Raw genomic sequence first — 13,506 nt, forward strand, 5'->3', positions numbered from 1 at the left:
GACTAAAATTTAAATAATAATCTTTATTAAATCAAAAATTGGTTCTTTAAAAACAGAAGTTCAGCGATCACAAGACCGAACTATTAGGATTGGTACCGACTTCACCGCTTTTAAGGAGACTATTAAGGAGCTAAGTATAATAGTAGCATGTGATCAAATCTCTAAAATTGCAGTAAACAATAAAACATGCAAATAAAGTAAGATTGCAACAATGTTGCCAGGTTGGCTATGCAAATATGAGGGAGAATATTGTATCGATCTCTCAGTAATGGAGACAGTGATAATGTAGCAACACAACACATTTCTGGGCTACAGCAAAAAGCATTCTCAACCAATAGCTACTGGAGCTAACAGAGCTACCCCAAAGGGTTAAATAGATGTGTGCTATAATATAAATATACCGCAATGCTGCACAGAGTGGTAGTGGTACTATTGCGATTAAGTGCCTTCCTTAAATATAATAACAATATTATAGTTGTATTATTTTCAGGAAAGCAGAAACTTCCAAAAAGTAACTTATGAATGAATAAATGTATTTGTACTTTGACATCAAATATAAAAATAACAAAATATATCCGTCACAGTAAAAACAACTTGAATCGTGCACTTGATACTTAATATGCACGATTCAAGTTGATCTTATTAGCCACAAATGTTTAGAAGGTTACTAGTAAACTATTTTTTAGAAACAATTTCAGACATTAACTAGCATTTATTGTTTTTATGTTTTAGGATTAAGGTTAATATACCTAATTGAGACTATTGTGACGGATATATTTTGTTATTTTTATATTTGATGTCTAAGTACAAATAAATGTATCTTTATAGCAATAAGCAGAGTTGTGAACTATTTTGTAATACATTTACTACATGTATTGGATTGATAATTTATAATTAGCAGTGTTTTATATACATTTGAACAGACTGCCTCCCACACCCTTTTTTTCTTTCTTTTTCTGCTTGTCTTCAGCAAACTGTTTGCAGACTTTCTTGTGCATCATCTTTAGAAGAGGCTTCCTTCTGGGACAACAGCCATGCAGACCAATTTGATGCAGTGTGCGGCATATGGTCTGAGCACTGACAGGCTGACCCCCCAACCTCTGCAGCAATGCTGACAGCACTCATACGTATATTTCCCAAAGACAAACTCTGGATATGACGCTGAGCACGTGCACTCAACTTCTTTGGTCAACCATAGCAAAGCCTGTTCTGAGTGGAACCTGTCCTGTGAAACCGCTGTATGGTCTTGCCCACCGTGCTGCCGCTCAGTTTCAGGGTCTTGGCAATCTTCTTATAGCCTAGGCAATCTTTATGTAGAGCAACAATTCTTTTTTTCAGATCCTCAGAGACTTATTTGCCATGAGGTGCCATGTTGAACTTCCAGTGACCGGTATGAGAGAGTGTGAGAGCGATAACACCAAATTTAACACACCTGCTCCCCATTCACACCTGAGACCTTGTAACACTAACGAGTCACATGACACCGGGGAGGGAAAATAGCTAATTGGGCCGAATCTGGACATTTCCACTTAGGGATGTACTCACTTTTGTTGCCAACGGTTTTTACATTAATGGCTGTGTGTTGAGTTATTTTGTGGGGGACAGCAAATTTAAACTGTTATACAGGCTGTAGACTCACTACTTTACATTGTAGCAAAGTGTCATTTCTTCAGTGTTGTCATATGAAAAGATATAATGTGAGGGGTGTACTCACTTTTGGGGGATACTGTATATAATATAAAAATTAATTAAAGATTAAAAACACTGGACAGACATATTTACACATTGCTTCAAATTTGAAGTTAAAGTTGGAGTATAGATCTGAATTTTGTGCATTTACTGATCCCTAAACTTATCAGATACCATGTCTACAATATATACAATTTTCATTCTTGAATTACGTTTACTAACCGACATTTTAAACAGTAATAGTAGATTCTAACAATGGATTTTCCTAGGGATCAGTAAATGCACATTTATATACATGTTTCTAATGTTTGAGACCTTTTGAGTTCTAAAATTCGGATCTATTCTCCAACTTTGATTTTAAATTTGAAGCAAAGTGTAAATATGTCTGTCAAGTGTTTTTAATCTTTAATTAATTTTCATATTATATATAGAGTGGGTACTCTAAGCCAGAATTTCCCATTATTCATTGCAATCCACATTCACAAAATTTGAGAACAATAAATGCTGCAATGATTGGCAGCACAAATAGCGCATAGATCAAAACTAGTGCCAATTCATAAGATGATAAACTATTTAGCAGAGTTTGCCAAGTACCTAAGCATTGCAATAGAATAATCACTCTGTGCACTAAATAACTGAAAGAATACTGATCGGATGACAGGTGTTGTGAGCAATAGAGAACACCTAATCACAATGTCCAATAGGAGAGAAGGTGTGTCACCTGGTGTGACCAACAGAAAATTTGTTTGTGTTTTAAATAGAGGAAAGGAGCATAGATCCCTATGCTATGACTACGGCCTATGCCAAAATGCATAAGCCGGATCTGTTCCTTCCTTCTCTCTATGGCTTATACAGTAGATACTGTAAGGTCAAAATGACCACGTTTTTAATTTTGTGCTGGAAATAAAAGCTAAGTTTTATCTACCAAGGTCGAATTGCAGGGCCGAGACTAGAAATTTTGGGGCCCCTGACTTAACCATTGATCAGGGCCCCCCCCTTTGACATGTGCAATATTTGACCAAGTTACTCAAATGTATATGCACTTTATTCTTAAGTGTCTATTTAAACTTGGAAATGTTGTAAATGTAGTAACATACAAACACACAGACACACTCATACACTGAAACACACACACACACACTCACACATAAGGATTCACATATAGACACTCTAGCAGACACCTAAACAGACACTCAGCACTTGTTTACATTGATCTGACAAGTAATGAGGTAGACTACAGTTTTGTAAAAAAAGATGAAATTTAGGAAACAAAATATGGAGTTCTGGTTATCTTTTTTGTAAAGGAAGATGCCAATTAAATGATGACAACAGAAGGGCCCTGAACTGCCTAAACAATAATTTAAAGGTTAAATGGCGGATTAGGTGACTTCCGGAAAGGTCTCATTAGTCTCAAAGTCTGTAGAAAGATGAGAATAATCAGTAGTAAGGTCAAAATGTCCTAAAAAGGAATAGACAATGGACACACACACAAACTCAAACTTGCACATACACCCAAGGAAACACCGACAGAGACAGCCTCAGAAAACACACAAAGACATACTCACACACACAGACACCCACAGAAAAAACACAAAGACATACACACACACAGAGAGACAACCACATAAAACACAGAAAGACATACATACACACACCCTCACTGAGACATCCACAGAAAATACACAAATACATACACACACCCTCACAGAGACACCCACAGAAAACACACACCCTCACAGAGACATTCATAGAAAACACAGACATACATACATACATACACACACACACTCACAGAGACATCCACAGAAAACACACAAAGACATACACACACCCTCACAGAGACACCCACAGAAAACACAGACACCCTCACAGAGACATCCACAGAAAACACAGACACCCTCACAGAGACATCCACAGAAAACACAGACATACACACCCACCCTCACAGAGGCATCCAGAGAAAATACACAAAGACAAACATGCACACACCCTCACAGAGACACCCATAGAAAAAGCTCAAAGACATATGCACACACCCTCACAGACATCCACAGAAAATGTACAAAGACATACACACCCACCCTCACAGAGAGACCCACAGAAAAAAAATACATACACACTCATAGAGACACAAACCAAAGCACAAAGACCTAAACACAGACACCCACAGAAACACTCACAGGAGGAAACATGTATGCACCTTGCATCCCCTAAATCAACAGTGTGTGACATGCATGATAAAAAATGCAGACATTAAGAGATCACTTTTTAAAGAATCATATTTGTAAATGTGCAAACAAAAATAATTTGCTTGTATAAAATGTACAGCGAAAGCAAGAAAAGGATAGAATCCGGATCTCGGTTGCAAAGGTGGTTTAAACAAGCTGTAAAGGTACATGCACACATAGTGTGGAAGGGCAGCTGTGGGAGATCTGATGCGTTTTCTGCATGCTCAGATGCGCTTCATCAGAGATCACAGGTGTCCCCCAGGGAGATCATGTTATTTTCCTATTCAGTTTAAGTAAATTCTATGAAATCTAGTGAAATCTCATGAGATCACAGCAAAGGCAAAACATTACTTTGGCACAGCTGATGCTAATTGGCTATTGTTTTTTTTTTTTTTTTTAACTTGCAGATAGACAGCAGCTGAAGTATAACTGTTACCAGAACACATACTCTGGTGATCTGAAGAAATTTTGAGGTAAAATATCTTCCTTTTTTACATAGAGATTCTCAGGTGATATTTTCTTTTCAGCTTTTAACAGTTATCACTTTCAAGTGGTTTAGCATATGAGTATTATGTCCCTTTAAGCCCCCTTTCCATGTAATTTAAGCCTGAAAATTAACCATTTTCTAATTTCGACAACTGAAGTGCATAAGCCAGGATTCACAAGTCTAACACTACCACATATCCATCCCAAAATGGATTTTGCAGAGAAGGAACTGCTAGACAATGGATAGTTTGCTAACACAAACACTGTGGCTAATCTTGTCTACCCCGGTAGTACCAAGTCCAGATTGGCTGCTATATGATCACTAAATACAGTAGAATTTCATAATTAATAAGTGCATAATAAAAATACAATGCAATAACACAGTCTGATTTTCAAATAAGCAGATTTTTTTCTGGCAAATTATTTTTTCCCTCCCATTTTCTGGCAACCTGTATCATGTGACAGACAAAAAAATACAGACAAGTATACATATACCCTGTGAGCTTGTGCACATGCTCAGTAGGAACTTGTGCTGTTTAAAGGGACATTCTACTCCAAAAATGTTATTGTTTAAATAGATAATCCCTTTATTACCCATTCCCCAGTTTTGCATAACCAACATGGTTATATAAATAAATGTTTTACCTCTGTTATTACCTTGTATCTAAACCTTTTCTGACAGCCCCCTGATCACGACTTTTTATTTATTATCTATTGTCTGCCACAACCCACAGGCATTAGCACGTTATCTATATGGCTCACATGAACTAGCATGCCCCTGTTGTGAAAAGAAAAATAAAAACGCATGTGATAAGAGGCTGTCTTTAGTGGCTTAGAAACAAGCAGAAATTTAGAGGTTTAAAGGTTATAAAGTTTATTAATATAACAATGTTGGTTGTGCAAAGCTGGGGAATGGGTAGTAAAGGCATTATCTATGTTTTTAAACACTAACAATTATGATGTATACTGTCCCTTTAAAGTGTGCATGTAAAAAGACTCCAAAATTTCATAGCGGAAGTAAATTGGAAAGTATTCTAAAGCTGCATGCATTTTATGAATCATTAAAGTTTATTTTGCCTTTAGTGTCCTTATTATACAAGTGGTGGGTGGAATTTGGCTATTGAAAACAATTGCATTTAAAGCATTTGCAGACTCATTCACTGTGTTAACCCCTTAATGACCACAGCACTTTTCCATTTTCTGACCGTTTGGGACCAAGGCTATTTTTACATTTCTGCAGTGTTTGTGTTTAGCTGTAATTTTACTCTTACTCATTTACTGTACCCACACATATTATATACCGTTTTTCTCGCCATTAAATGGACTTTCTAAAGATACCATTATTTTCATCATATCTTATAATTTACTATAAAAAAATATAAAATATGAGGAAAAAATGGAAAAAAACACACTTTTTCTAACTTTGACCCCCAAAATCTGTTACACATCTGCAACCACCAAAAAACACTCATGCTAAATAGTTTCCAAATTTTGTCCTGAGTTTAGAAATACCCAATGTTTACATGTTCTTTGCTTTTTTTTGCAAGTTATAGGGCAATAAATACAAGAAGCACTTTGCTATTTCCAAACCACTTTTTTTCAAACTTAGCGCTAGTTACATTGGAACACTGATATCTTCCAGGAATCCCTGAATATCCCTTGACATGTATATATTTTTTTTTAGAAGACATCCCAAAGTATTGATCTAGGCCCATTTTGGTATATTTCATGCCACCATTTCACCGCCAAATGCGATCAAATAAAAAAAATTGTTCACTTTTTCACACATTTTGTTACAAACTTTAGGTTTCTCACTGAATTTATTTACAAACAGCTCGTGCAATTATGGCACAAATGGTTGTAAATGCTTCTCTGCAATCCCCTTTTTTCATAAATAGCAGACATATATGGATTTGGTGTTGCTTTTTGGTAATTAGAAGGCCGCTAAATGCCACTGCGCACCACACGTGTATTATGCCCAGCAATGAAGGGGTTAATTAGGGAGCATGTAGGGAGCTTGTAGGGTTAATTTTAGCTTTATTGTAGTGTAGTAGACAACCCTAAGTATTGATCTAGGCCCATTTTGGTATATTTCATGCCACCATTTCAACGCCAAATGCGATTAAATAAAAAAAAAAGTAAAATTTTTCACAATTTTAGGTTTCTCACTGAAATCATTTACAAACAGCTTGTGCAATTATGGCACAAATGGTTGTAAATGCTTCTCTGGGATCCCCTTTGTTGAGAAATAGCAGACATACATGGCTTTGGCGTTGCTTTTTGGTAATTAGAAGGCCGCTAAATGCCGCTGCGCATCACACGTGTATTATGGCTAGCAGTGAAGGGGTTAATTAGGTAGCATGTAGGGAGCTTGCAGGGTTAATTTTAGCTTTAGTGTAGAGATCAGCCTCCCACCTGACACATTACACCCCCTGATCCCTCACAAACAGCTCTCTTCCCTCCCCCACCCCACAATTGTCCCCGCCATGTTAAGTACTGGCAGAAAGTCTGCCAGTACTAAAAAAAAAAGCTATCCTTGATAAAACATAAATAAAAAAAGGCATATTTACATATGCTGCTCTGGAGGATCCCCCCTTAGCCCCCAACCTCCCTGATACCCCCCAAACAGCTCTTTACCCATCCCCCTCTAACTTATTAGTAGCCATCTTTGGTACTGGCAGATGTCTGCCAGTACCCAGTTTATAGTAAAACATTGTTTTATTATTTTTTTTAAATAATTTTCTGTAGTGTAGCTTGCCCCCCCCAAAAGACCAACCCACCACCCCTCCCAGATCTCTTAGATCGATATATATATATATATATATATATATTTGGCAATCACTGCCACTTTTCTCCCATAAATTTTCTGTAGTGTAGCGGTTCCCACCCGCTTCCTACCCCCCGCGCGCGCGCGCACCCTCGTGCACGCGCGCGCGCACCCGGCGTTCCCGCCCACTATCCCGCCCCCCTCCACATCATACGGCCCATCGATGGCCGCCCACCCGCCTCCTAGACTGGCTCCCACTCACCAACGAAACCGGCCATCGATGTCCGGTACAGAGAGGGCCACAGAGTGGCTCTCTCTGCATCGGATGGCCAAGGGGGGTTATTGCAGGATGCCTCGATGTTGAGGCATCACTGCAATAACCGGAAAGCAGCTGGAAGCGAGCAGGATCGCTTCCAGCTGCTTTCCAGACCAAGGACGTACGCCACACGTCCTCGGTCATTAACTGTATTTTTTTTGAGGACGTGTGGCGTACGTCCTTGGTCGTTAAGGGGTTAAAGGGACACTAACCCCATTTTTTTTTCTTTCATGATTCAGATAGAGCATGCAATTTTAAGCAACTTTCTAATTTACTCCTATTATCAAATTTTCTTTGTTCTCTTGCTATCTTTATTTGAAAATCATGAATGTAAATCTTAGCAGCCAGTCCATTTTAGGTTCAGCACCATGGATAGCGCTTGCTTATTGGAGGCTGCCATTTACCCACCAATAAGCAAGCATAACCCAGGTCCTCAACCAAAAATGGGCCGGCTCCTATGCATCACATTCCTGCTTTTTAAATAAAGATAGCAAGAGAACAAAGAAAAAATATTAATAGGAGTAAATTATAAAATTGCTGCTCTATCTGAATCATGAAAAGAAAAAAAAAGGGTTTAGTGTCCCTTTAATACATTGCTAGACTGCAGACGAATCTTGTGTTTCCCACTAGATTTTCTAATTCACAATAGTGTCGTGCACTTTATAAACGTTGTCCTGGGTTCTGAGTAAAACCTATATAAAATAATCAGATGGGTCACATAACAAAACCCCCCCCACAGTAAATAGATCAGTAATTTCCGAATCTCGAATAGTTTACTACACTAGACCAGACAATACTTTTTTTTAGCCCTGTCACAGGTTGGACATACGTAGGCATTGTCGCCTCTCCTACTTCTCACAATCCCTCCCATTCCTAACCAGCTCTAGATTACCCTGTTTTTCTTCTTAGCAGCAGCATATGTCACGTGATACAGTGACGTCAGCACAAGGCCTCGCTGCTGTTGCTGCCGCAAAGTAGACACCACCTACAGCAAAAGCGGAAAGAACCCATATTTGTTGTTACAGAACTGGGGAATTAGTAAATAGTCTGCCGCTGATGGGGCGTGAGAACGGAATGTCTGCAATAGCTGTTGCTTACTAAACTGAGCAAAACGGCGGCTCGTGGGGGCCAAGTGCAAACGGACTGCCCAGGGGATGGGCTGCGGGTCTCCGTGAGCCCTCGGGGCAATATCAAAGGGGAGTGCGGAGTGGGAGCTCAGGCTGTGCACGTTTCTGCGTCCCCTACATCCTCCCTAGTCTTATCAGGCTTGGACTGCTGGTGGAGGATGTCAGGCCGCCGTTGCGCCATGGCTACGGGATCGGCTGTTGGAGATGTGATCGCCTGTGGGGAACCTGCCCGGGAGCTGTTTGAGGCCTGCCGGAACGGTGACGTGGAGAGAGTTAGAAAGCTTGTGAGCACCGAGAATGTAAACAGCAGAGACACCGCAGGCAGGAAATCCACTCCGCTCCACTTCGCCGCAGGTAATTACCAGTCTTGGGGTGGGTGAAGCTTTCTATATTAGCCCGTCGTAGGCTGTGAGATATATGTACCGATTACGTTTAGCAGCTGTAAATACGTCTGGTTATAGTATCAGATTGTCTAGGCCTATATATGATGACCCAGGGTGTGTCTAAGTGCCTGTTGGTAAGTGGTCCTCTGGGCTGCAGGAAGTGGGCGATAATAGCACTGGAAGGTGACCTGCAAAATGGGGTGGATATAACTGTACCGGATTTAATATTCAGTAAAGGTGATCTTTACAGTTTTGTCAAATATACAATATATTTGTGTTATTAAAATGTTTAGTAATTGTGGATCTTTATTTTGTATTATGTTCCTCTGCTGAGGTTTGTTATGCATTTTTTTCTACATTGTGTCAGTGATAATACTGTAGTGCAATGTTCAATGCAGCTCCAATTTTGAGAGATTGCCAAAAGTAGGGTGGATTCGTGCCCATGAGAGCATCTTTGTTATTTGTGAGTTTTAAAAATATAAACCTGAAGAGGGGCAATTTGTTAACACAATGTTTAAAAAAAAAAAACCAAACACACAAAAAACATCTACATAGCAACATTTTTTTTTTCTTGTTATCAAATAAAAAATAACCAAATGCTTCATTAAATGGATCTTATAGTGCAAAAAGTTCACCCTCTCTTTAGAACACAAAAAGGGGTTAAATTACTGCTCAGGAGCAGCAGAGCACTGCTGTTTCTGAGTAGATGCTGCCCCTGAGCAAATAACCAGTGTTGGTTGCAAGAGCTTTAACTCTGTGTTTAACTCCTTTATGTTTGTTACACACATTGCAGGTTTGCTAGTGCTTAAATTACATGCTCTATTTCCTTAGCGCATGTCATTTTTGCACTATGATATACCTTTTTAAGATACTGGCACTTACTGTATACAAGCTGATTTAATAAAATATACATATATGGTAATATATATTACATTGCTGTATATAATATGAATACAGTCTACTAATTTTGTTTCTATATCCAAACACTTGCTGAAGAGTGATATTGTTGTTAAGATTAATATTGGCTTCTGTCTGCCTCTTTACACCTTTCATTTCAGACCTCAGGATTTTACAACACCCCCTCATCTCCCTGTACTCAGACATCATTTAACCCTTTCTGTCCTTTTTAATTATCCTGTAAATTCCATAATGTTGATTAGTATTAGTTTAAACCCGAGGAAGAGAGCAAGCTCTTGAAATGTGTGTGTGTGTTTTTTTTTTTTAAATGTATAGTTAGCCCACTAAAAGTATCATATTCTGATGTATGAATCACCGGACAAAAACATTCACTACAATCAATGTGTTATTAAAATAGAGGGAAATGATCTCCATGGTGCAGACAGTACGCAGCTAGATTTTAGTTGCATATGTATGTATGGGGTATGATACTGAAGTGCTCTTATTGCTTACATATAACATACAATTATGCTCAAACTAAGTTTAATCCCATCAAGGGGTTAAACACGTATTTAAATTAAACTGGTTATAGGGACACTGAACCCAATTTTTTTTTCTATTGTGATTCAGATACAACTTTCAAATTTACTCCTATTATCAATTTTTCTTCTCTTGCTATCTTTATTTGAAAAAGAAGGCATCTAAGCTATTTGTTTGGTTTAGAACCCTGGAAAGCACTTGTTCATTGGTGGATGAATTTATCCAGGTTGTTCACCAAAAATGGGCCGGCATCTAAACTTACATTTCAAATAAAGATACCAAAAGAATGAAGACAATTTGATAATAGGAGTAAATTAGAAAGTTGCTTAAAATTGCATGCTCTATTTGAATCACAAAATAAAAATTTTGGGTTCAGTGTCCCTTTAATGTAAGGACAAATCACTGGCCTTATTCAATTCTGGACTGTAAATGTTTTGCTGCTCAGAATCTAAATTTAATCATGCTTTTAACCCTTTTGTATGGTTATGCATGCAATAAAACAATGCTATAAAGTATATACCGTTTTTGCCTTTTTTAAATTGGACAAGCCTGTTGGATAGCACTAGCACGCTCATGTCTCATGTTATGCTGAGACAGACAGCAGGCCTAAATAATAATATATTCTGAAATAAAACACCCTAAAGTGATGATAAATCCTAGCGTTTCAAAAACAGTAGGATTTACCACTATTGAAAATAAAAGGAGCCGTCCCATTTTAGGTTCAGCATCCTGGATAAAGCTTGCTTATTGGTGACTACAATTAGCAAACCAATAAGCAAGCATAACCCAGGTTCTCAACCAATAATGGGCAGGCTCTTAAGGTTTACAGTCCTACTTTTTAAATAAAGATAGCAAGAGAACGAAGAAAAAATTATAATGGGGAAATTAGTTGCTTAAAATTGCATGCTCTATCTGAATCACTAAATAAAAAATGTGGGTTTAGTGACACTAAACCTACATTTTTTATTTAGTGATTTATCAATTTAAAAAAAAAAAAAAAAGCGTACCAAGTACCTATTTTTTATTTTTTTTTATTTTGCCGTTTCCAAAGTGCTATACAAAGTGCCTGACTCTTTTTCAATTAGGTTTCCACCTCTTAGCCTATAGCTGTGCTAGCCAATATGGCCCTTTTATCTCTAACAATGGTAAATCACTTAAAGGGCCATTAAACCTAAAAAATGTTATATAATTCTGCACATAGTGCAGAATTATATAACATTATATTAGTGTTATCGTTAATATTCCCTTTGAATTTTTTTAAAATATGGCTGTTTTTCAGACCCGCTCTCTGTGCTCCTCTGAGCGGGTCTGTTTTTATTACACAGCACATCGGGCCAGCTGTATAGTCACAGCCCGGCCCGACCGCGCCATTACACTAAGTGCAGCTTGCTCCTGCTGTCAGACAGAGCAGGAGCGAGCTGCACTTAGTGTAATGGCGCGGTCGGGCCGGGCTGCGACTATACAGCTGGCCCGATGTGCTGTGTAATAAAAACAGACCCGCTCAGAGGAGTCTGAAAAACAGCCATATTTTAAAAAAATTCAAAGGGAATATTACGTTTTATAACGATAACACTAATATAATGTTATATAATTCTGCACTATGTGCAGAATTATATAACATTATTTTTTAGGTTTAATGGCCCTTTAAGGGTTACATATGTAACATAGATGAGGTTGAATGAAGACCCGAAGTCCATTGAGTTTAATACATTTAAAAAAACCTTGGAGATTTTTATATTAAATGTTTGATATGGCTCCTACAGATAAGGAATATTTGTAAGTGGAGTCTGGCTGATGAAAAACAGTTGCAGTTAAAAGATTTTTAAAAATGTTTAGACCTGGCTGATACGTTGTGTTATAGCTACATGTAAATCTTGTAATTATACAAGGTATTTACTGTCCATTTAAGTGCCACTATTTTTATTTGTTCTGTATGTAGAATAATAGAAAAGGTTTAAAGTAGTAAAATGTTGGCTTCCTTGATCAGTGGTTTCTGAAGCTGTCATGCATTTTGTGTGTGCATATAAGGATGGGTTTACAGCTATAAATATTGTTTGGTTGAATTATATTACAAATTATTAATCTTTCTTGATTGTACCTGAACAATGCATATCAAATCTAGAGTGGTGATCATTTTTCCTTGGTTATGAAAAATAAAATGAAAAAAACACTATTAAATAATTCTGACAGGTCCATTAGTCTGTTCAAAGATGAGACTTTGGAATGCACTGAGGTTGAAAAAAAATCCTATGGGAACTCATCTCAGCAAACAGTGCACAATTCTATCCATGATTACCCACTTAAAGGGACATAAATACTCATATGCTAAATCATTTGAAAAAGGGATGCAGCATAACTGTAAAAAGCGGACATGAAAATATCACATCTCTTTGTAAAAAAAGGTTATTTTACCTAAAAATTGCTTCAGCTCATCAAAGTGCTGTGTAAACAGTTAAACTGCTGTCCAGCTGCAAGTTGAAGAAGAAAAAAAAAGTAGCCAATCTGCATCAGCAGTGCTGATGTAATGCTTTGCCTTTGCTTTATTCTCTTGAGATTTCACAGAACTTGCTTAAAGGGACAGTTTAGTCAGAATTAAACTTTCATGATTTAAACAGGGCATGTAATTTTAATCAACTTTTTCCATGTTGCTTTCATCATCAAATTTGATTTGTTGGTATTCTTAGTTAAAAGCTAAACCTAGGTAGGCTCATATGCTAATTTCTAAGCCCTTGAAGGCCGCCTCTTATCTGAATGCATTTGTTTTTCACAGATAGAGGGAGTTGGTTCATGTGTGCTATATAGATAACATTGTGCTCACACCCATGTAGTTACTTATGAAAGGGTCCTGATTGGCTGAAATGCAAGACTGTCAAAAGAACTGAAATAAGGGGGTCTGCAGAGGCTTAGATTCAAGTTAATCACATAGGCCAGGGCTCGACAAACCCAGGAGCTAGGGAGCCACTGGCTCCTAGAATTTTCCCCCTGGCTCCTAACTTATAGGGTTACTCTCCATATTTCTGGGTTATTTTCCATATATTGATATACAAACACCACTATCTGACTCCTAAATATT

At 37.8% G+C, this 13,506-nt stretch overlaps 1 protein-coding gene across 1 annotated transcript in view; it reads left to right on the forward strand.

Annotated features, from left to right (window-relative positions):
• The first annotated feature begins 8,412 nt into the window (after positions 1 to 8,412).
• Positions 8,413 to 13,506, forward strand: part of TNKS2 (tankyrase 2) — a 107,819-nt gene continuing 102,725 nt past the window's right edge. Inside the window, exon 1 of the mRNA XM_053692919.1 lies at positions 8,413 to 8,967. Within this exon, the coding sequence (XP_053548894.1) occupies positions 8,772 to 8,967 (196 nt within the window). The 5' untranslated portion in view covers positions 8,413 to 8,771. The remainder of the gene's footprint in view (positions 8,968 to 13,506) is intronic.

This window comes from Bombina bombina, chromosome 9 (genome assembly GCF_027579735.1).
Source record: "Bombina bombina isolate aBomBom1 chromosome 9, aBomBom1.pri, whole genome shotgun sequence".
NCBI lineage: Eukaryota > Metazoa > Chordata > Amphibia > Anura > Bombinatoridae > Bombina > Bombina bombina.